At 37.7% G+C, this 25,059-nt stretch overlaps 2 protein-coding genes across 2 annotated transcripts; both read left to right on the plus strand.

Annotated features, from left to right (window-relative positions):
- The first annotated feature begins 638 nt into the window (after positions 1-638).
- On the plus strand, positions 639-5,795 carry LOC114311856 (uncharacterized). Its single transcript, XM_028258029.2, has 3 exons — positions 639-837; positions 1,062-1,157; positions 4,855-5,795. The coding sequence occupies exons 2-3, from the start codon at positions 1,068-1,070 to the stop codon at positions 5,653-5,655; spliced, it is 891 nt and encodes a 296-aa protein (XP_028113830.2). The 5' UTR covers positions 639-837; positions 1,062-1,067; the 3' UTR covers positions 5,656-5,795.
- Positions 4,855-9,402, plus strand: LOC114311855 (glucan endo-1,3-beta-glucosidase 14). The gene is made up of 3 exons (XM_028258026.2): positions 4,855-6,706; positions 7,395-8,422; positions 9,130-9,402. Exons 1-3 carry the CDS (start codon positions 6,583-6,585, stop codon positions 9,217-9,219), a joined length of 1,242 nt encoding a protein of 413 aa, XP_028113827.1. The 5' UTR covers positions 4,855-6,582; the 3' UTR covers positions 9,220-9,402.
- The last annotated feature ends 15,657 nt before the right edge of the window (positions 9,403-25,059 follow it).

Consider the following 25,059-nt stretch of genomic DNA (forward strand, 5'->3'; position numbering starts at 1 on the left):
TTTTTACCTTGAGGTGGTCATTCGGGAGACATCCAGTAGTGAAAATCAAACGGTTATGAAAAGTGATTTGATGAAAAGCACATTGACCCTCAGTTTGATGAAAGATAAGTAAAATCTTAAATTTGATACCTATTTAATGAAACTGTTAGAGCAAAAAAAGACATTATTTTTCATTAAATTTAAATTTGATGAAAAATTTTAGTAACCACTGGAGATGAGTTTAGATACGTTAAACCTAATGTAAAGTCATTTGGTTGGTTTTGAATTTTATTTTTGTTTTTATCAAAACTCAAAAAGATATTCAGCTTCTTTGGTTTTGGTTTTCAGAAAATACTTTTTAAAAAAATTTATTTTTTTATTTTTCATATTTTTTTAATTTTCAATGAATTTTTTTTAATATTTCAAGCATTTTTTAATTTTTTTTTAAACATACCTAACATAAATACATTTAAAAAGTATAATATTTATAAAAAAAAATCTTATTAAATATCAAAAATATAAAAATATAAAAAATTCAATACATTTTTCATATTTTTATATATTTATTAATTTTTAAAAATTTAGATTTTCAAAAAAACCAAAACCAAACGTACTACAAATTACTATTATAAAAAAAAAAAAAAAAATCTCATATTGTCACGTGACGTCGGTGCTGAGCAGGGCACCGACCCAAGGATGTAGGATTTGCTATGGTTAAATAACGAAGCAAGAACCTGCTTTAACGGCCAAATCGCCATTCCTCTTAACCGACAGTTTTCAAATCCCAGGCCCAAAGTTTGTCAATCCTTCTGTACCTCTGTCAGTGACCATATCAACCCACTCCTACTCCTGCAAAAGGTACTGGTAGCGTTATCCTATGGCAGTTTCCTCGTTTTAGAGAGAGAGAGAGAGAGAGAGAGACAGCAAATCTGCGACTCTGTCTGTGGCTCTGTTTCCTACCAAACAAAAAGGGTTTTGTTAGCTCTCTACACAGAGACAGAGAGAGAGAGAGGGTTTTGATTTTGCTAGAAGCGGCTCTGTTTATTGGGTTTTTTTATTTTTTTTTCAATTTCAATTTGTAGGTGTAAATGGCGAGTTCTGCGGATGAGACTCAAAGTTTGCCCAACGACGATATCGTCTCTGTCGAGCTCCCTGCTCCTCCTGCTTGGAAGAAATTGGTCTCTCTCTCTCTCTCTCTCTCTCTCTCTCTGTGCTTCATGTTCTTCTTTGGAGCTTCTTTTACACACACACACACACATATATATTCTAGTGCTTGTGTTTGTAATCTACCACTTAGCCTAATTTCGAATCTGTGTTTTGCTTAGCGCCTAATTTCGTATTGGGTTTTGCTTATCGCCTAATTTCATATCTGGGTTTTGCTTATCTCTTACTAGCTTGTGTTCCTGTGGTAGAATTTGGATTATTTGATAGTTTGTTCGCATCTAGGGTTTGTGGAAAATTCTTGGTTGTTAGGGTTTTTGGTTGAAATTGTCGAATTGTTTTATTCTTTACTGAGCAGCAGGTGATTGTTGTTATTTATGCATCCTTAAGTTAGTTATGAACTGCTTTTGCTCTCTGTTTTCTCTCTTTGCCTGAGTGAAGCTTTAAAGAATTATCAACAATGATTGAGACCTTTTTTTTGGGGATCCCACAGCCCTTTTGGATCTCAACTATTGATGGTCTGGCCCCACACAAACATGGGTGAGTCCTATACATTGAGATGCAAAGGGGTTGTGGGGGTTTAAAAAAAAAAAAAGGGGTCTCAACCATTTTTCAAGAACTATATAATGTGGTGCTTGGACCCAAAAAAAATTAGCCTTTGGGATAATGGAGTTTTTTTTTTAAAAGAAAAAAAAAGAAGAAAAGTTGAACCATAGAAATGTGAATTCCCCCCCCCCCCCCCCCCCCCCCCCCGCCGCCGGTCTCTCTAGAAAGAATTTCCATTAATATGTTTTATGCCAAACATTGTGTCTCATTGTTCCTTTATTATCAAGCCCTGCAGGTTAAATTATAGGAAAGATAAAATAGGAAACATTTTTGGGTATCATGTGGAAATACATTTTGATTGTTTTGTTGAAAAATGCAATCTTTCTATGTTTAGTTATTGCCTTATAAGATACAGTATCTGAGAAGCCTTATATTAATTAATGTATTATTTGGAGCAGTGTCAGTATACAATTACTTTAGCCTTATCTTTGGTTTTAGAAAGGATACTTGAAAACCAGGGTTAGTGTAATTCCAACTTTGTTTAGTATTCTCATGGTTACATATCCTGGAATTAAACCCTAATAAAGTGATAGTGTTCAATAGGTTTTCCATGCCATGTGGAACATTGATTAAGATATTATAATGTGTTTGTAACCATTAGGTTGTTATCCATCAAGTACTATGTAATTGATTACCTGTTAAAAAATGGTGTTGAATAGCAGATTACTGGTCAATACACTCAATTTAGATCTTATCTTATCATATTTTTTTGGTTATTTAACGAGAGTCTAATTTTGACTTTTCTTTAGTAATTTAGCAAATTGGATCAGATGTCTAGTTCTGACTTTCGGAGTGACGTGGCTTCTTTGACGAGATGTAGTCTTGGACTATCTTCCTATGAGGAAGATTATGACCTATACAGGATTTGAGGTTATAATTTGCTGATACTAACTCAAGGACGGTGTCAGGTACCCTTAAACATGCATAAAAAAACACCTGAATCTCTGCACATATGGTGCTTGTCTCTCTTGTATGTGTGAGTTGGGGTGATGGATGCACATGAGAACTTCAGTAGACTTGATAGTTAACTTAGGTGAATTCCCTCCACGAAATATGGTTTTTTTTTTTGGGGTGTAAGGACCACAAAATATGTTGGTTCTCAAGTATACTATGAAGCACAAACAGTTTAACTTAGTTGCTGTAGTTGTGTCCAACAGGCTGAGATATGTGTCGAACATTCAATGTGATGTGTCCCATTTTTTATTTACTTTTTCTTTGTCCAGACAATTTGAGGACATGTCATTGACATGTTTCATGCCTTTGCACATGACTCAAGATGTGGTTATCTTGCCATGAGTTGTAATAAGTCATAAATTGATAATCACCACTATGTAAACTTGTTGTCTATGTTAATCAGTACTATGTAGTTCTCTCTCTCTCTCTCTCTCTCTCTCTCTCTCTCAACAATACAAATAAGTAAATCAAATTTGTATTTGACAATTGTTGTTGTAAACTAGCCTGCTTTGTGAATTTGCTTAATGATTTTGGAAATATTAAGACTTTCACAGAAAGAGGATGAATTTATTGCTTTCTCGATTCAACCTGAAGACAATAATGCTCAAATTTGTTGTTGATCATCAAAAATTTCGGTCCTTGGACATAAGTGTCAACTCATTTGATTAATTTGCTTGCCGTAGTGGATAAGGATCCTCTTAATGACATGAATGGAATGTAGATATCCATTTCAAGATCAATGGTTGTGAAATAACCACATCAACATATCTTTATTTTAAACTCAAAAACGCTTATAAGGAGATTTTAAAATTGAAATTCACTTATCAATTATAGATCATTGATTTGGATCTTTAGTGATGTGTTGCAACCTTGTGCATTAGAATGGAGATCTCCATTCCAACATGTAATGGAGAGGATTGCTAGTGTTGAGGTAAATTACTTCAGTCATATAGGAACTCTTTATTGAGATTTTTGTCTTTGCTTCTTGTCTCAACCTTCTTGGATCTAAGTTCGAAGAATGAACATACATACATGAGTGCACATTCATACACACACAAAGCATCAGTCAAAGAAAGTCTATGAAGCACGGATACTTCAATATTCCTTGGATACTCACGGATATGCATCGGATACTTCTTAATTAATTTTTTATTAATTTTGGAGGATCGGATACTTAATTTCGAAGTATCAGATACTTGAAGTCACATATTACTTCTAATATTTTGTTTAGTTCTTTGATAAGAGGAATATAATGGTAGTTAAAGTAATAGAATTTGTCAAATTGATGTATCCTTATTGTCTCTCACGTTTCTTCTCTCTGCTCTCGATCTCTTTTTAGTGTTGGCATTTAAGGATGATGTTTAATTTACATTTACATTTGTTTTTGCTTTTAGTTTTGGATGTTTTATGAATGTTTGAATGCTCTCAGCTTAATAGGAATCCCTCTCTTTATTTATTAATTTGCTTTAAGTTTTATTTTCATGGATATTACATTATTACATTAAGAAAAAATAATTTTTTTTTACAAATGTATCTCCGCCGTACCTGTATCCTATTTTTTCAGATTTTGGCATATCTCCGTATCTGTATCTCTATATTTCCGTATCCGTATCCGTATCCGTGCTTCCTAGATGAAAGTGCATACGGATATATATACTGTCTGGTTTTGCAGTGACGCATAACAGTTGAAATTTACATGTAAATAATTCTTGATATTAGTACTAGCAGATGTTGTCTTGCTACCGCAGTCTACATTACCTAAGTTATTTAGATTGTTGGACTAGTAACACACCATTGCATTTAATCAATAAAAAAAGAAAATACTTTCAATAGTTGTGAGTATATGTATTTTTGTGATAATTGTTATTGATAAGGTGAAATAAAAAGCATATTTTAAATCAACATGCTAATATTTGCTGAAATTTATATGCCTCAAATCTCAGGCAGAAGTGATCTAGAGGTAACCAACATTCCAATGTGACCATTTCCCCTGTGAAGTATGAGAATACTTAAATCGAGACTTGAAATGAACTGTGACGCATAGTTCTCGTTTTATGCCTGATTTCTGATGTTTCTTCATGGTTTTTTTAATTGTATTTATCTGTAGTTGTCCATGGTCTCTGTGTAACACATTTCTTCTCTTTTTCTTTGCAGTTCGTGCCAAAGAAAGGAGGTACTCCAAGGAAGAACGAGATTGTATTTATTGCTCCAACAGGGGAAGAGATTAACAACAGAAAGCAGTTGGAGCAGTTCCTAAAATCACACCCTGGTAATCCTGCAGTATCCGAGTTTGGTTGGGGCACCGGTGAGACTCCAAGAAGATCAGCAAGGATAAGTGAAAAAGTTAGGGCAACACCCCCTTCCTCTGAAAGTGTGCCATCAAAGAAACGAAGCCGAAAATCATCAGGTTCTAAGGATGGCAAGGGGACAGAAACCAATGCAGAGGAAACTGAAGGTAAGAAAGAAGTTAAAATGCAAGATGTTGTCACCGAGAACAGTGCAGGAGAGGAAAATCAGGTTCAGATTGGGGGTATCCAAGGTACCAAAATGCAAGAAACTGGTCCAGAGGAAGTTGTGGGGAACGATGCTGAGATTGAGCATGATGCCCAGGAAAACAAGAATGAAGTAAAAAATGTAGAAGACAAACAGGTCATGGGAGAAGTGGATCAACCACTAAATGAAGCTGCAAGTGATGAGAAACATGACAAGCTTGAAAATTTCACTGTGCAGACGAGCAATGGGGAAGAGCAAGAGAAACTCAATGGAATTCTGCCTTCATTTAGAAGAGATGTTGAAGAGAAACAAGAAGTGCGCGAAGATGATCGAAAATATAATCTGCAGGTGGAGGAGAAAGGCAAGAAAATAGATGGGGAGGTGATGGAGAATGGTAAGGTTAACCAACCTGGGCAAACCAACGCTGCGCACTATCCAACTCCCTCACCAGTTAGCTGCTAAATGTAATGTATCACTATCTCCACTAGCACTTTTGTAACATCCATGTGTCTCCTTTACTACCTCTTCAACTTTCTGGGATTTCTTGGATGACTGTAATATTAAAGCTTCATTAATACTAAATTTGAATGTTCGCAAGTAAATCTTGTAACCTTGGTAGTGTTGTGTCTAATGTTGCTCTAGTTTTTATTTTTATTTTTATTTTTATGCTATATAGGAGCTTAGATTGCATCCTACATTTTATCTACTTCGATGGACATTTATTTACTAAGCTATGATTGGCACTAATTTCATTTTATAACGTAGATATCATATGGTACTTAAATATGATCAATAGTTATATCATATGCACGGATTGCCAAGGTCACCATTGTTTCTAGTTTTGTTTGAAAAGACAAGATTTTCAAGGAATTGGTATATTAAAATGGGATTTTCAATGTTTGGACTGCAGGGAATTTAAGATGTAATTTGATTTGGATGAATTTGGAAACCAAATATGCAATTTTCATATATACTAGTTAATGTACACGTGCAGCATTTTTCTTTTTATATGATTTTAGATTTTAAGTGCTTATCATATATACCAATACACATCATGCAGAATACCCTGGAATCAAAGAAATGGACCACCCATTTAAATTCTAAACTTCAACACATCCACCTAAGAAAGGTATATAACAGAAGCTTATAGAACAGTAGTACCCAGATGAATGAAAAAACAAGAAAGAAAAGCGAATAAGGAAAGGGTATACACTTTGAGAGAGTCCTATTAGTACAAGGTAGGAATCTATTCCAAGCTTTCAAAACCAAACCTATAACTCCTCCAAGAATAAAATTGGAGTCATCTTTGGATTCAGGCTAGGAATATTGTTTAATTCAGTCTATTGCATTCCTGCGGAAGAAGCATTGCATCCAAAATAACCACTGTTGATGTCATCACTCCTACAAATGGAATGGCCCTTCGCAGTTGATTCTCCCTCCAAAGAAATGGGGTCGTCCTCTTTCTTCGTGTTCGTGTTCTTCCTTCTTCTTTTCTCCGTTGCTTTTCCTAGTGGTATCTACTTTTTTCTTCTTTACTTTTAAGTTGAATTCTTTATGAATTAAATATGCTGCTGGTTAATGTGGGCGTACTATTTGTCGTGCTGTCATGAATCTTTTCATGTTGAGTTCAATTGATTAGTATTGTTACTAGCAGAATGTTCTTTCTGTCATGAAACATGAAGATAAAATCTTAGACAAAATCTCTCTCTCTCTCTCTCTCTCTCTCTCTCTCTCTTTGCGCGTTGCAAATACAAACAATGTTTTAAAAAATACAAATTTTGTCTGTCATGAACCATGACTCTTTTTTATTGTATTCTCTTTTTTCTTTTGCGTTTTGAAAAACTTTTTAAAAAAAGTTATAAAAAATAGTTTGTCAAACAACTTCTCCGTATCAGTTTTTAATTTTTCTGTTTTCAAAAACATAAAAAAAAAAAAAACAACGCCAAAGGCACCCGGAGTCTTTTGATTTTTTATGAATGATTTAATTGTTGAACTAGTTTATATAAAAGGTGGCTTTGAGCGTTGATGCTTGATTGGGAGCTGCTTTAATTCATTATGACATGGCTATAGAACAAACTTTTTTTATTTTTATATATAGATTTAGATAAACTTTTTTCACCACTCTTGGGAATCAAGTTGGTGAAGCTGTGGATGATGAACTAACTTCTCTTTTTCTCTGTGTCCTACGGTGTTTTGAGCAGTGCTAGCATTCACGGGAACATATGGAGTAAATTATGGCAGGCTTGCAGACAATCTCCCAAAGCCTGGAACCGTAGCTTTGCTTCTGAAAGCAAACAAGATAAAGAACATCAGAATTTACGATGCTGATCATGAAGTTCTTACAGCCTTCAACAAGTCTGGCATTGAAATTGTGGTCGGACTTGGGAATGAGTTTTTGAAGGACATGAGTGTGAGTGAGGACCGCGCCATAGATTGGGTGAAACAAAATGTGGAGCCATTCCTCCCCGAAACTTCCATCAGAGGAATCGCCGTGGGAAACGAGATCTTGGGGAATGCTGATCCAGAACTCTGGGAGGTCTTGTTGCCTGCAGTGAAAAATGTCTATAATGCCCTTTACGTGCTAAACCTGACTCGGATAGTTGAGGTCTCATCACCCCATTCAGAGGGCGTTTTTGCCACTTCCTACCCTCCATCGGCAGCCACTTTCAAGGAATCTATGCTTCCATACTTGAGGCCGCTTCTACAATTCTTCTCTCAGATTGGTTCACCTTTCTACATAAACGCATACCCATTTCTTGCCTATATCAGTGATCCTTCACACATTGATATCAATTATGCTCTTTTCCAAAAAAATTCTGGGATCTATGATGCAAAGACTAAACTACATTATGATAACATGTTTGATGCTCAGATTGATGCAGCCTATTTTGCTCTGGAGAAGGTGGGATTTCAGAAAATGGAGGTTATTGTGTCGGAAACTGGCTGGGCTTCTAAAGGGGATGCAAATGAAGCAGGGGCTTCGTTGAAAAATGCGAGGACTTACAACGGTAATCTGCGAAAGCGGCTATTGAAGAGGAAGGGGACACCATACAGGCCAAAGAGTGTGGTGAGAGCTTATATTTTTGCCTTGTTTAATGAGGACTCCAAGCCCGGACCAACCTCGGAGAGAAACTTTGGACTGTTTAAACCTGATGGGAGCATTGCATACGATATTGGGTTTAATGGCCTCTCTTCTTCAGCACCATCATCATCTCTTTTCTCCTTTAAGGTACGGATTTGTTTTCCCAAATACCTCTTTTGCATATTTTAGCTACGCTAGTTGCACTGAATTGAATCATAGAATGAGACACAAAAATAGAGAACAAGTGCGACTAAACTCGCTACATATTTATGCTTATTAGTCTTCTACTTAAAATTGGTAGGAATATATTACTCTAAATTCACTGGCCATGCAATTTCTACACTTTCAGTATAATTTTAATTTTCCTTATTGGCAATCTATAATTTTCATTTTGAATAATGCTTGGGACCCCCTTTTGGGGGTCACCCCCTCACCCCCCTTTGCCACGTGGCAGGGGGATTGGAGGAACAGGAAAAAAAAGAAAAAGAAAAAGAAAAGGTAACTAATGAGAGAGAGAGAGAGGGTCAAAGGGGGTGGGGGGAAAAGAGGGATGAATCTTTACTCTTTCATTTTATGTACTTTTTTTTTTTTTTTTTTTGGGTGCAAAATACTAATGAAGGAATAAGTTATGTAGGACTAACATGAGAAGATAGACATGATCTTTGTTTTCTTTTTTTTTTTTTTTTTTGTTATAGAAAAACACATGTTCTTTGTTAGGATTGATCAATTGAGGAATAAGAAATAATGAAAATGGTCTCATCTCTTGCATTTCACTTATATCATACTTTTGTGTTTGCGCTTCGTGTTTGTTATATTAAATCATTATGTTTCTATGTAATGTTGAAATTTTTCAGGATATTGGGTTACGAAGTTTGTTCAAATCGTCATATTCATTGGTTTACGTGGCTTCTGCTGCAGTTCTACTTTTGATATTCACGTCATGATTTATCAGAAATTTCATTTCGATTTTACGCAGTTTGTGAAGGCATTTCATTTCATGTCCTGCAATATGTACATATTGTTGCAGTGTTACTCTTCTTATTGATTCATTTGTATATTCTTTGTATTTACAGACTCTTTTTGAGTTTATTTCAGCGATGATGCTATGCAATCTTCTTTATTGGAAACTTTGTCTCAAATATGAAGTTATTTCAGCAATAATGATTTCATTAGCTAAATACTTAAATCAATATTCTTCACGAGATATGAATGGTTTCACTAGAGAGACTTAAATAAATAAATTCTTCTGCACAAATGCACTTTTAGAGAAATGCCAAGCAACTTGTTCGTTGGGTTTTGATGTGTTACTTTGGAGGAAAAGTGAACTTTTTTTTCTGAAAAATCATATAGAAAATGCATCATTTGGTGAATCTTGTGATGGCATTTTTTAAATTAAATGAGTTTAGAAATGCTAGAGATCACTAATCAAATATACCTAAATTATTAACTAATTACAATGAAATGTGGATTCATATAAAAATGGGTTCAAACCGTGTTTATACTATATAATAATATTTAAAGTTATTTTTCAAGTTCGGCCTGCTCGAGATCAAGCTTAAATTTTATTCCCAAGCCCATTCAAAAACGAAATTAAAAATCTCAAACTCATCTAAATGACACGAATATTGTTTAATATAAATATTTTTCATATTTTAAAATAAAAATCTATAATTAATTTAATCATTTGTGCTTCTCTAACTCATTCAAGGCTAGTAAATTCATTACATAATTATTAATACATAATTTAAGTTTATAAAAAATAAAATAAAATAATATAAAAAATAAATATATATATATATATATATATATATATTATTTATAAAGATATATTATATAATGTAGCTTGAGGGCCAACCGAGCCAGATTGGGTTTGAAGAACTCTTTCCTAAGCACGGCCCATAATATAATTGATTTAAAAATTTTGCCGAATCCGGTCCTATGACCTAAATTAGGGAAATTCTATTTGAATTCAAAATATGTTTTAGTATGTCTAATTTAAATTTATAAATTTTAATTTCTATTATATCATAATACGAATTTGCTAATAAGGATAATACATATTAAACTTTAAAATAATTTTTTTTTCCTCATGGTACACCCTAACTAATTATTCATATTCAAATCTCCGTATTTCTTTTCTAAGAGATCAAAGTTGTTTATTTTTCTTCTTTTTCTTCATCCTCCCTTCAAAACTCCAATCTACCATACCAAAACTCACCATCATCATCAATATCATTGTTTTTTATTATTTTGAAACCCTAAACTCTAGAAGAAAGTTTAAACAAAATCAAATAATGGATGAGAGTATGTTGGCTACATATTTTGTATAAGCCAAGTACAATTCGACGCGTGGCAAAATAAGGATAATATAGGAAGACTATTCAAGTCTTCGATCCTGATCGTACATGTGACAGTTAGTATTGGTTATTACGAGATCTGAATAGCAGTGGATCAACAAAGAGATTCAAGGTGATGTGGCTTCAACGGTTACTTACATTTCAAATTCAAATTTATGAGGGAAGCCTAACCGCAAGTAATGGCGTAATGAAGCTAATCCTGAGGCAACATGATCAGCGATCATAGAGGAGCAGTTCGACAGTTAGAAATGCAGTTCGATGGTCATCCTTGAGCAGTATAAATAGCAAAGAAGGCCCCAGAAAAGAGGCCCCAGACTTAGATCCAAAAAACCAGTCTTATTCTACTTATTTTACATTTCCAGTTTTACATTTCTAGTCTTACATTTCCTGTACTTTAAATTCTTACACTACACTTCGTTAATAGGAGTAGTTTCAAGTAGATTGTTGCTGTAAACCTCTGTGAGGCTGAGTTTGAATCATTGTAAGTTTTTCATTTTTGATGAAATACTTCAACTGTTCTTCATTTAATTGTTATTTTGCTTAATTCTCCTAAATCAAGCCACTAGTAAAAGTCCTATTCATTGAGCCTAAAAGAACTAAAATACAATCGTCTGATAATTGGTTGGCAATTAATTTTCTGTAAGGACTGATTGATCCTTGCTGGCATGCTCGCAATTACAATAATAACCTTTAAAAGCCAAAAAAGCCAATATATATTTTTGGCACGCCCGGTGGGACAAATTGAAATGGCTAGATGTAGGAGATAAAGAGAAAATGAATGCTTGGAAGAAAGCATGGAAGGAGAGGTAGAGATACCTAATCCAGAGGATAATGTGATAACACAATCTGTGGAAACTCCCATTTTATCAGAACCTATGGTCGAACAGACCAATACTTCAGAACAAATACCACATGTTCGTAATATTGGATGAGACCAAGGAATTGGACCATCCACTGTTCCATCTACTCAGCCAATAAATCTATAGGGTGGCTTAATAGATGCAATGGGACAGCAATTAATGAACACAATGGAAAGGTGGGCAACATCCTTTTTGGATCGAATGAATAACCACAAACTAACAAACGTAAGACACATAGAGGAAGTTTTGAATGTCCCTCAGCAAAGATTGGCTAGAGATAAACAGCTTATGCAAGTTAATGGGCATTCTAATGGTCAAACTAATAATCAAAACTATGAAAGACCATCACCTCAATCTTGGTACGAACCTATTCTGAGGCCTATAGCAGGTCAAAATGCCTCAGTATTTAACAGTGAAGCCATGCAATTTGGTGGATCTGGCTCAATACAAGAAAATGGCATAAGAATGGTTCCAAATCCCATGTTCGAAGCCATACCTGGCACAAGGGGTTTCACTAATCCCTTATTCGAATTTATACCCGGGGGGTTGAAAGGTTTTCCTACAAATGGAAGGGACACAACACCAGTTCTAGCACCTTTCGCAGGACAGACTCAAAGGGGTTACCCACACCCCCAACAGCAACTTGCACCACAGGGACAACCAGTCCCAAATATACCACCTTATGGACCAAGAGGACTATAAGCACAAGTTTGCCCACCAAATCCTGTGTTTGCTCCTCCAGTAGTGGTTCAGCAAGCACAAAATATGGTCCCCAGGGACCAAATTGTTGACATTGTTAGAGAGATGTGTGGACCAATGACTCGGGGGGTCCAGACTCCAGTGTACAGGAAACTGTGCCAAGAATGGGCGGACAGGGTACATGAATACCCAAGAGGTTTCAGGATACCAGATTTTGCCCTTTTTTATGGGAATGGAAACCAATCAACAGTGGAGCATATTGCTAGGTTTGCTGTTCAATGCGGTGAATTTACTAATAATGACTATATGAAGTTAAAGTTATTCCTGTAACGCCCTCAAAATTAACCCATAATATCATACATTCAAGGTACAGAAAAGAGATATTATATTACAATTATTTGGGTATTCTTACAAAATGCAATACAACAATAAAAGTAAATGCCCTATGGGCTTACAACTTTCCAAGTCAACACTTGGGTTATAGAAGAAGAGTACTAACTCATAATACCAATTAAGCCCTTGGCTTGATATACATGTAATACAACAAAATTAACAAATAAGAACCTTCAACTCCCTCAATCTTCCAAGCTAAGGTCTCGGAGAGGGCACAACACCTGAACCTGAAAATAATGTCCTATATAGGGTGAGCCAACGCCCAGTAGAAATATGCTAAACATAGTATGAATGATAACTAAAATGTCAGTGATTGATAAATGTCTAACTCGTGCACAACAACTTATAACATTATTAAATCCCATGACTAATGTATCCATGTTCTATTCCAGTTCCCATTTCCTATCAGATTCTCGATTTATAACTACGATTCAGAACTAGGCCAATCATTTTAAATGAGATCACATCTCTTGGCTACTGTATTCCTATTTCATGTGAGATAATAACTCATTTTAACATTTCATACTTCATAATAGATACACATTTTGGTGTTGTATCACAGTCAGACAAGACATTCCCTTGCTTCTCAAATGATATTCATTTTAGTGCTATATCAAATCAAACAAAACACTTCCATACTTTCTAAATGATATATATTTTAGTGCTATATCAAATAAACATAGAAACACTTCTATACTTCACACCTGATACACATTGTAGTGATGTATCAATGTCAAACAATTTTCGGTTTAGAGGTCCATCCCCCATCTTTCAATAAACCGTGGAGTATATCCCCCATCTCCTCCCACACAAAGCAATGTATATAAGCAGTTATTATATACAAGTTCAATCAATCAATACAAATGATACACATTTTAGTGTTGTATCAATATCAAGCAAAACACTTCTAGACTTCACAAATGATACACATTGTAGTGCTGTATCAATGTCAAACAACTTCCGGTTTAGAGGTCCATCCCCCATCTTCCAATAAACCGTGGAGTACATCCCCCATCTCCTCTCACACAAAGCAATGTATATAAACAGTTATCATATACAATTTTAATCAATATATAAAATTAATGTATTCTTTCAACCGTCATATTCGATGACACATCCAATCGATTAGTTTTAGTTTGTCTAATCATCATGCATTGTCTACAACAATCAAAACTACCCTCCACCGGTAGCCCAAGGCAATTATTTCTAAACAGATAAAAAAAGCACCAACAGATAAATTATCCGCATTTTCAAAAGTGAACGATTTATTAATCTGACTCCACTATTCCGTCTCATAATGAACCACTAGCATTATATTCAACTCAATTTCACAAATTCATAACATTTCCAAATTAATTGTACCAATTAATTTATACACAATTGTCACGACCCAAACCCGGCCCTATGGGTTTAGCACCGTAACCGGCCAGTAATCCGAGATTACCGAAGGCCTGCTTAACAGAAATACAGTAAAACAGAGTACAGGGCCTGGCGGAAGCCAATACAGTAATTAAACAATGTCCAATGAGCTGTGACAGTCTGTATGCAAAAGATTTTCCATGCATTATACAAAAACAGTACAGAACAGTATACACAATATTCACATCCATTTAAACTAGGGACTCAACCCTACATAACAGTACAGAAACATTCCATCTGTACAAAACAGTACGGTCTATACAAAATTAACAGTCACACAGTACAGGGACCTAATCCCTGTATAACAGTACAGTAAACAGTCAGTCTATACAAAACAGTGAAACAGTACAAAAAGGGGGAAATTCTAAAACACCCCTAAGCCTTAACAGTAGGCTCGGAACCTCGCAGTGAGGCACAAAGGCTGGCTTGACAAAACTGGAGTAACCCTGACGCCTCTAGCTGCGGTCTGGTGCCTGTACACCTACATATATATATAAGCAGTGAGCTAAAGCCCAGTGAATAACATAAAGCGTAAAGGGGTTTAGAATGAATGTCCTTACAGTAATGAAAACAGTTCATTTCAATCAGTAATTCAGTTGCTCAGTACAGTAAACAGTCATATGTGGTACATCCATTAGCATAACAGTAACAGTAGGTCTTAAAAGACCGAACAGTAATGATGGCCATCAGTCAGTAAACAGTAGTGGTTCCACAAGGAAACCGACAGAGATCTCTGTGACAGTAACAGTAACAGTAAACCGTAGATACTAAGGATGCCACAGTACAGTTCAGAAATAAAGGACATACATTCATTCAGTAAATAATACCAGTTCAGTAAACAGTTCAGTTCAGTATTCAGAAGATAATCATTTGAACATATCTTTACACAATTGTTACTCACAGAGTTCTGGGCTACAGTATGCTAGAGCGTGTCTCCCCAGTTGCCAACCCTACACAGTTCACAGGTTGAACACACACTAAGCTATACAGTTGGGAAATATAATAACTTAATCCCTAATTCCTCGGTGTGTTCTACATCTATATCCTCAACAAGATGCCTTAAACTAGGCCTAAGAATGCCTAGAATGGGATGAGGATGCACAGATGTACATTTAAAAGCATGTTCAGGATTTTCAGAAAAACAGAGTCCCGCTCGAGCTCAGGTTTCCCCGCTCGAGCGTACATGCAAACAAAGGTACACGCTCGAGCGCAAACTTTCCCGCTCGAGCGTACTGTAAAAGTACTGGATGGGTGAAATCCCCGCTCGACGCCCGCTCGAGCTTGAGACATGACTCCGCTCGAGCGCCCAATCCTCCGCTCGAGCGGACTGTAAAACAGTGCAAGATGCTGGAAGCTCGATTTTCCCGCTCGAGCGGCACTTCCACCGCTCGAGCGGACGACTGAAATCTGGAAATCCCAGATTCGATCTCCAGGTCTAAAACCAAGCTCAAAAGCATCAAAACCAATCCTCTTGGGCCCATTTTCTGGAAAACACTTAAAAACACATAGGATATCATGTTTCAAAGCTCAATTTTTAAGAAATCAAAGCCCAAGGGTGTTTAATTCAAACCCAATTTCAAATCATTTTCAAGAACAATCTTCAAACATGACATGCATGATCTTAAATCATTTTCAAAGCTTTAATGCTGTTTCAAGAGAGCTCAAGCCTTCAAAAACAGGATGAACTCATGGAGTATATTCAAAAGATGGACATGCATGTGAGGTATGGTGAACTACCACCTCAAAACTTCAATATATTTACATGCATGCAACACTTAAGCTTCAATTGATGCTCTCAGGAGCCAATTCTTTTTCAAAACATGGTGAAATCATGGACTTAAACATGATTATGAACATGCATGTAACCTTTTGCCATGAAAACAACTCAAACATCTACAATACAAACATGCATGCAAAGATTGAGCTTCAGTTCACCATTAATGGACCAATTCATGACTTAGCTCTACAACTAGACATGAACCATACAAGAACCAGTTCAAACACAAGAATGAGAAGATAAAATCCTTACCTAGAGCTTGAATTAGAAGACTAGGAGCTCAAATATGCAATCTATACTTCAATTCCTTCAATTCTCCAAGCAAAACCCAAGGTAGAATTCAATTCCTCTCACTCTCTCTCCTCTCTTCCCTCTTGGTCGGCAATGAGAAGGAAAATGGCTGAGGAAATGTTGTTCTTGGCTCAAGTATGTGTGTGAGATAGTGGCCCACTCAATGGCAAAACGGTAATTAAGTCCAACTCTTCAATTGGCTTATTTTAATCTAATTTAATCATACCTAATCAATTTTCAGATACTTATACCATAAAATCACATTAAATATGAGGGTCACGTAACATCAATCGGTTTCTAGTTCGGCCGCCGATAAGGCCTTCAAATAGCAGTTTAAACATATAAACATGAACAGATAATCAGACAATCAAACAGATAGAATGCAATTAACTAACATATACTCAGTCAATTCAGTTTCAACTTCAGTCAGTCGGTTCAGTATTTCATTCAGTTCGATTATCAGTTAGTTATCAGTCATTATCAGCTTCGTTTAACAGTAATCGGTGATTAACGGTAATCAATCGGTCATAAATCAGTAAACAGTACGAGGGTTGTTACAGTCTCCCCTCCTTATAAAGAGTTTAGTCCTCTAAACTCGAGTTACCTTCATTCTGGAAGAAAACAGGATTCAGTGGAAACAGTTCAGGATATCGTTTAGCCATGTCATCTTCCCTTTCCCAAGTGGCATACACGCCACCATGGTTCTGCCAGTCAACTTTCACTAACGGGATCTCTTTGTTCCTCAGTTTCTTGATCCGTCTGTTAACAATCTGTATAGGCCGTTCCTCGTAAGTGTAGTCATCACTCAGCACTACACGAGTAGGCTCTATTACATGGAAAGGATCCCGAAGATAGTCTCTCAACATAGAGATGTGGAAGACGTTATGTATATGCTCCATTTCAGGAGGAAGCGCAACTTGATACGCCACCGGATTGATTTTCTCAATGATCTCATATGGTCCGACGTATCTCGGTGCTAACTTGCCTTTGACTCCAAAACGAGTCTGGCCTTTCATTGGTGTCACTTTCACAAAAACGTGATCACCCACTTCATACTCTCTGTCCCGTCTTCTGACATCTGCATAACTTTTCTGTCTACTCTGTGCAGTTTTCAGTCTTTGCTGTATCAGTTTCACTTTTTCAGTTGTTTCATACACAATCTCGGGCCCAAGCAACGGCCCATCTCCAACTTCTGCCCAGCAAATCGGAGATCTACATTTTCTGCCATACAATGCCTCGAAAGGCGCCATACCAATACTCGAATGGTAGCTATTGTTGTAGGCGAATTCAACTAATGGCAGATGACTTTCCCAGTCTCCCTGAAAATCAAGGACACACATTCTCAGTAAATCCTCCAGAGTTTGGATGGTCCTTTCTGACTGTCCATCTGTCTGAGGATGATAGGCACTACTCAATCTCAGTTCAGTACCCAGTGCCGTCTGTAGGCTTTGCCAAAACCTCGATGTAAACTTCGAATCCCTGTCAGAAACAATAGACACAGGCACTCCATGCAGTCTAACAATTTCATCAATATAGATGACAGCCAATTTGTCCGCATTATAAATCGTCTTGACAGGTAAGAAGTGAGCAGATTTGGTTAGTCTATCAACAATAACCCAAATGGAATCCATACCTTTTCTGGAGCGAGGTAATCCAACGATAAAATCCATCGTGATATGCTCCCATTTCCACTCTGGTATGGGTAGGGGTTGCAATAGTCCGGCAGGTCGTTGATGTTCAGCTTTGACCTGTTGGCAATGAAGACATTTGGATACAAAATCAGCAATTTCTTTCTTCATTCCCGGCCACCAGAAATTCTGTTTCAGATCTTGGTACATTTTCGTATTCCCCGGGTGGATAGACAATTTCGAATTGTGGCCTTCTTGCAGAACTCTTCTTTTCAGTTCAGTATCATTTGGTACACACAGTCTTTCATGAAATTTCAGTACATTGTTCTCAAATTTGAATCCCGGTCTCGGTTTAGATTCTCTTCCTTCGATGATCTTCTTCAAGAAGTCATCCAGTTGCTGTTTCTCTTTAATCTCTTCAATCAGTGCCGGTTGAGCGGAAATAGCAGCTAAGGTTCCACCTTGTTCTCGTAAAACAATTTCAATTTCAGATTTTTCAAGGTCACAAAGTAACTCTTTCTGTCCGGTAAGCAAACAGGCTAAGTTTCCAATCGATTTCCGGCTCAATGCATCGGCAACGGTATTGGCTTTTCCCGGATGGTACAAAATTTGTAGGTCATAGTCTTTAATCAGTTCTAGCCATCTTCGCTGTCTCATATTCAGTTCTTTCTGTGTGAAGAAATACTTTAAACTCTTGTGGTCGGTGTATATTTCACATGTCACCCCATACAGATAGTGACGCCAGATTTTCAGTGCAAATACTACTGCAGCAAGTTCCAGATCATGGGTCGGGTAGTTCTTTTCATGTGGTCTCAGTTGTCGGGAAGCATAAGCAATAACTCTCCCATTCTGCATTAAAACACATCCCAAACCCTTATGAGAAGCATCACTAAACACAGTATAACCATCCGTACCTGAGGGTAAGGTAAGAACTGGTGCAGTCACTAATCGAGTTTTCAACTCCTGGAAAGCAGATTCTCTTTGGTCAGTCCAGTCAAATGATGTCCCCTTTTGAGTTAACTGAGTCAATGGTAGGGCAATTTTGGAGAAATCTTTGACAAATCTTCTGTAATATCCAGCCAATCCCAAAAAGCTTCGGATTTCAGTCACATTTGTTGGTCTAGGCCAATTCACCACAGCTTCAATTTTCTGCGGATCAACAGAAATTCCATTTTTGCTAACAACATGCCCCAAAAACATAACATGGTCAAGCCAAAATTCACATTTAGACAGTTTAGCATACAGTTTCTGTTCTCTTAAGGTTTGTAGGGCAAGTCTCAGATGATGTTCATGCTGTCCTATGCTTTTGGAGTAAATCAATATGTCATCGATAAATACAACAATAAAGTCATCAAGGTACGGTTTAAAAATTCTGTTCATGAGGTCCATAAAAGCAGCTGGTGCGTTCGTGACTCCAAAAGGCATAACTAGAAATTCATAATGTCCATACCTTGTTCTAAAAGCAGTTTTATCAATGTCTTCCGGTTTAACCTTCAGTTGATGATACCCCGATCTGAGATCAATCTTAGAAAACACTTGTGCACCCTGTAACTGATCAAATAAATCATCAATGCGTGGCAAAGGGTATTTGTTCTTTACAGTTACCTTATTCAGTTCACGGTAGTCAATGCACAGTCTCAGTGAGCCATCTTTCTTCTTGACAAACAAAACTGGAGCACCCCATGGCGAAGTGCTAGGTCTGATGAACTTTTTATCTAACAGTTCTTGCAATTGCACTTTCAGTTCCTTCAGTTCAGTTGGAGCCATTCTGTAAGGAGCTTTAGAAACTGGTTGTGTTCCGGGAATCACATCAACGGTAAATTCAATCTCCCTATCAGTCAAATCTCCTGGAAGATTATCTGGAAAAACATCTGGAAATTCCCTGACTATAGGAATACAATTCACATCAGTTTTAACACTATCATCAGTAGACACAGTCAGTACAGAACACAGATATCCTTTACACCCCTTTCTAATTAATTTAACAGCTTTCACTGACGAAATCAAATACGGAGGAGGTACTACTCCACTCCCATTAAACACAAATTCAGGCAAACCAGGTGGACGGAAAACAACTTGCTTGGTCACACAGTCAATAGTGGCATGATATTTTTGTAACCAATCCATCCCCAATATTACGTCAAAATGATCAATGTTCAATGGCAGTAAATCAATAAACAGATGCATATCCCCAACAATAATTTCACATGCGGGGTACATATAAGCACATGTCATGGATCCCCCTACGGGTGATGATACGGCTAGCAGATAGTTCATGGGTTCTAAGGGCCTATTCAATTTCCGTGAAAAAGCATATGATACATAAGAATGCGTAGACCCCGAATCAATCAGTACATATGCATTTTGAGTACAGATAGAGAGAATACCTGACACAACGGTCTCGGTATTCTGCACATCTCCCGGTACTAGTGCGAACACTCGGCCTTGCCTCATAGGCTCTTTCCCGGTAGCTTTAGGGTTCGGTTTTGGTGGAGCATTTGATGCTGCGCCGCTGGCTGCAGCTTTGCTATTGCCCTGAGGAGCAGAAGGGCAATCTTTAACCATGTGGCCCACCTTGCCACACCTGTAACAGGCTCCAGATAATTTGTAACAAACTCCCTGATGATTTTTTCCACATTCAGAACAGGGCGGTATTGTACGGTTTCCTTGACTAGAAGTAGTCATTGACCCTGTGTTTTGCTTTTTGTTCAACGGGTTGTACTTGCCTTTCTTAAATTTGAAACCCTGCCTTTTTCCATGCCATTCAGTTGTTGGTGTTTCAGATTGTTTCACTGCTGCAATGTTCGACTCGGCCATCAATGCCCGGTCGAGAACACCCACAAAAGTCGGTAATTTCAAAACATTTATCCGGTCAAGTATTGCCACATTAAGGCCACCTTCAAATTTTCTGGCCTTCTTATATTCAGTATCCACCATGTGCGGTGCATAACGGGCAAGTTCAGTAAATTTGGTTTCATATTCTGCAACGGACATTGTGCCCTGCTTTAGCTGTTCAAATTCAGTCACTTTTCTATCCCTGACACACTGAGGGAAGTACTTTTCAAAGAAGGACTCCTTGAACTGAGCCCAAGTCATAACAGTGTTTGTTTCACGGATTAACATCCACCACCTTCTAGCCTCTTCTTGTAGGGTGAAGGTAGCTAACAGTACTTTATTCGCTTCAGAGCACGGGAACACCTCAAATAATTTCTCTGTCTCAAGCACCCACGCTTCAGCTTTTAACGGTTCAAGGCCTCCCTGGAAGGATGGCGGTTTCATCTTGCTGAATTTATGGGTGAGAGCAATAATATCCCCATCATTCACATTCACATTAGGTTCCGGTTGTACCGGAGGAGGAGGTGGGGGCGGTTGGTTCTGTTGTTGTTCAAGTCTAGTAGTTATCAGTTCTATCATTCTTTCCATTCTTTCCATTCTTGCCTCAGTAGATGAGGACTCAGGTTCATTTGCATTGTCCATTTCACTATAAGCAGTTATAACAGTTTTAAACATAAGCAGTCATTTGTTTCATAGTTTAAGACATTAACAGATAGTCAGTCATAACGTAGCCACACACTTTTCAAGTTCATGAGATGTCCTAATTACTTTTTCTAGGACCCCCTATAGCTCATTTGGACACGTGGGTGCGGTATAACTCGTGGTAAGTATCGCTCTGATACCACTCTGTCACGACCCAAACCCGGCCCTATGGGTTTAGCACCGTAACCGGCCAGTAATCCGAGATTACCGAAGGCCTGCTTAACAGAAATACAGTAAAACAGAGTACAGGGCCTGGCGGAAGCCAATACAGTAATTAAACAATGTCCAATGAGCTGTGACAGTCTGTATGCAAAAGATTTTCCATGCATTATACAAAAACAGTACAGAACAGTATACACAATATTCACATCCATTTAAACTAGGGACTCAACCCTACATAACAGTACAGAAACATTCCATCTGTACAAAACAGTACGGTCTATACAAAATTAACAGTCACACAGTACAGGGACCTAATCCCTGTATAACAGTACAGTAAACAGTCAGTCTATACAAAACAGTGAAACAGTACAAAAAGGGGGAAATTCTAAAACACCCCTAAGCCTTAACAGTAGGCTCGGAACCTCGCAGTGAGGCACAAAGGCTGGCTTGACAAAACTGGAGTAACCCTGACGCCTCTAGCTGCGGTCTGGTGCCTGTACACCTACATATATATATAAGCAGTGAGCTAAAGCCCAGTGAATAACATAAAGCGTAAAGGGGTTTAGAATGAATGTCCTTACAGTAATGAAAACAGTTCATTTCAATCAGTAATTCAGTTGCTCAGTACAGTAAACAGTCATATGTGGTACATCCATTAGCATAACAGTAACAGTAGGTCTTAAAAGACCGAACAGTAATGATGGCCATCAGTCAGTAAACAGTAGTGGTTCCACAAGGAAACCGACAGAGATCTCTGTGACAGTAACAGTAACAGTAAACCGTAGATACTAAGGATGCCACAGTACAGTTCAGAAATAAAGGACATACATTCATTCAGTAAATAATACCAGTTCAGTAAACAGTTCAGTTCAGTATTCAGAAGATAATCATTTGAACATATCTTTACACAATTGTTACTCACAGAGTTCTGGGCTACAGTATGCTAGAGCGTGTCTCCCCAGTTGCCAACCCTACACAGTTCACAGGTTGAACACACACTAAGCTATACAGTTGGGAAATATAATAACTTAATCCCTAATTCCTCGGTGTGTTCTACATCTATATCCTCAACAAGATGCCTTAAACTAGGCCTAAGAATGCCTAGAATGGGATGAGGATGCACAGATGTACATTTAAAAGCATGTTCAGGATTTTCAGAAAAACAGAGTCCCGCTCGAGCTCAGGTTTCCCCGCTCGAGCGTACATGCAAACAAAGGTACACGCTCGAGCGCAAACTTTCCCGCTCGAGCGTACTGTAAAAGTACTGGATGGGTGAAATCCCCGCTCGACGCCCGCTCGAGCTTGAGACATGACTCCGCTCGAGCGCCCAATCCTCCGCTCGAGCGGACTGTAAAACAGTGCAAGATGCTGGAAGCTCGATTTTCCCGCTCGAGCGGCACTTCCACCGCTCGAGCGGACGACTGAAATCTGGAAATCCCAGATTCGATCTCCAGGTCTAAAACCAAGCTCAAAAGCATCAAAACCAATCCTCTTGGGCCCATTTTCTGGAAAACACTTAAAAACACATAGGATATCATGTTTCAAAGCTCAATTTTTAAGAAATCAAAGCCCAAGGGTGTTTAATTCAAACCCAATTTCAAATCATTTTCAAGAACAATCTTCAAACATGACATGCATGATCTTAAATCATTTTCAAAGCTTTAATGCTGTTTCAAGAGAGCTCAAGCCTTCAAAAACAGGATGAACTCATGGAGTATATTCAAAAGATGGACATGCATGTGAGGTATGGTGAACTACCACCTCAAAACTTCAATATATTTACATGCATGCAACACTTAAGCTTCAATTGATGCTCTCAGGAGCCAATTCTTTTTCAAAACATGGTGAAATCATGGACTTAAACATGATTATGAACATGCATGTAACCTTTTGCCATGAAAACAACTCAAACATCTACAATACAAACATGCATGCAAAGATTGAGCTTCAGTTCACCATTAATGGACCAATTCATGACTTAGCTCTACAACTAGACATGAACCATACAAGAACCAGTTCAAACACAAGAATGAGAAGATAAAATCCTTACCTAGAGCTTGAATTAGAAGACTAGGAGCTCAAATATGCAATCTATACTTCAATTCCTTCAATTCTCCAAGCAAAACCCAAGGTAGAATTCAATTCCTCTCACTCTCTCTCCTCTCTTCCCTCTTGGTCGGCAATGAGAAGGAAAATGGCTGAGGAAATGTTGTTCTTGGCTCAAGTATGTGTGTGAGATAGTGGCCCACTCAATGGCAAAACGGTAATTAAGTCCAACTCTTCAATTGGCTTATTTTAATCTAATTTAATCATACCTAATCAATTTTCAGATACTTATACCATAAAATCACATTAAATATGAGGGTCACGTAACATCAATCGGTTTCTAGTTCGGCCGCCGATAAGGCCTTCAAATAGCAGTTTAAACATATAAACATGAACAGATAATCAGACAATCAAACAGATAGAATGCAATTAACTAACATATACTCAGTCAATTCAGTTTCAACTTCAGTCAGTCGGTTCAGTATTTCATTCAGTTCGATTATCAGTTAGTTATCAGTCATTATCAGCTTCGTTTAATAGTAATCGGTGATTAACGGTAATCAATCGGTCATAAATCAGTAAACAGTACGAGGGTTGTTACAACAATTTAGGACTTTCTCCCCCTTTTCTCAATCTTGACCCCCAAGGGTCCAAATATTACCAAAGACATCAACATACTTATTTTGAAACCCAAATACATAGTTATGGTCCAAAGGAAACAAAACCCCTCTTTTCAAAATCACACATATTTGAAACCCTAACTTCCAAAATCCAAAACCATTTATACAAAAGCTCACAATCTAGGTCAAAGCCCATAAAAATTAGTAGGAATCCCTACCTCAAAGATGAAACCCAACGAAGAAGATGAAGGAAACGAAGATGCTCCAAATCCCGAAATTCTTGGATCAAAATATAGCCCTCAACGATCAACACACTTTTTACAAAGACCGAATAATAGAGAGACACTCTAACTAGATCAAACCCTAGAGAGAAGGGAGATCCTAGAGAGAGAGGCTCTCAAAATCGATTTTAGGAAAGTAAGACAGAGAAAAGAAATGTAAAAAGTAATTTAAAGTTACCCAGCGGATGACTCATATACGTATGACCCGCTTGAGCGGAGAATAGAATGCTCGAGCGTAAAGCACAAAAGATCTGGTCACACTCGAGCGCAAGAAGGCCCGCTCGAGCACCAAGAAACAAAAGCAAAACACATCCGCTCGAGCGCGAAGAACCAGTTCGCTCGAGCGTAGATTTTTACCTCCCAGAACTTTTCAAAAAAGAACTACCCGCTCGAGCTCCAACAAGCCCGCTCGAGTGCGACCCGCTCGAGCGCAAGAAAGCCGCTCGAGCGTAGAAAACACACCTGCAGAAGTTTTGCAAGGGCACGAAATATTGGAAGTGTGTGAACCTCGCTCGAGCGCAAGAAGACCCGTTCGAGCGGACCATTCAAAAACTGGGCAACAACAATGGGAGCTAAAGCTCTACCAACCTGTAACAACCAAGCCCAACACATTCTAAAACTCAAACGAAAGGGTTTAAAGGTTGACAACACGATAGTTACAGCTACCAACTCCACAGAACCGCGTCCGGAATACAACAGAACAGTAAAGGGATA

Source organism: Camellia sinensis, chromosome 15, assembly GCF_055761805.1.
Source record: "Camellia sinensis isolate YWXY chromosome 15, ASM5576180v1, whole genome shotgun sequence".
NCBI classification, from domain to species: Eukaryota; Viridiplantae; Streptophyta; class Magnoliopsida; order Ericales; family Theaceae; genus Camellia; species Camellia sinensis.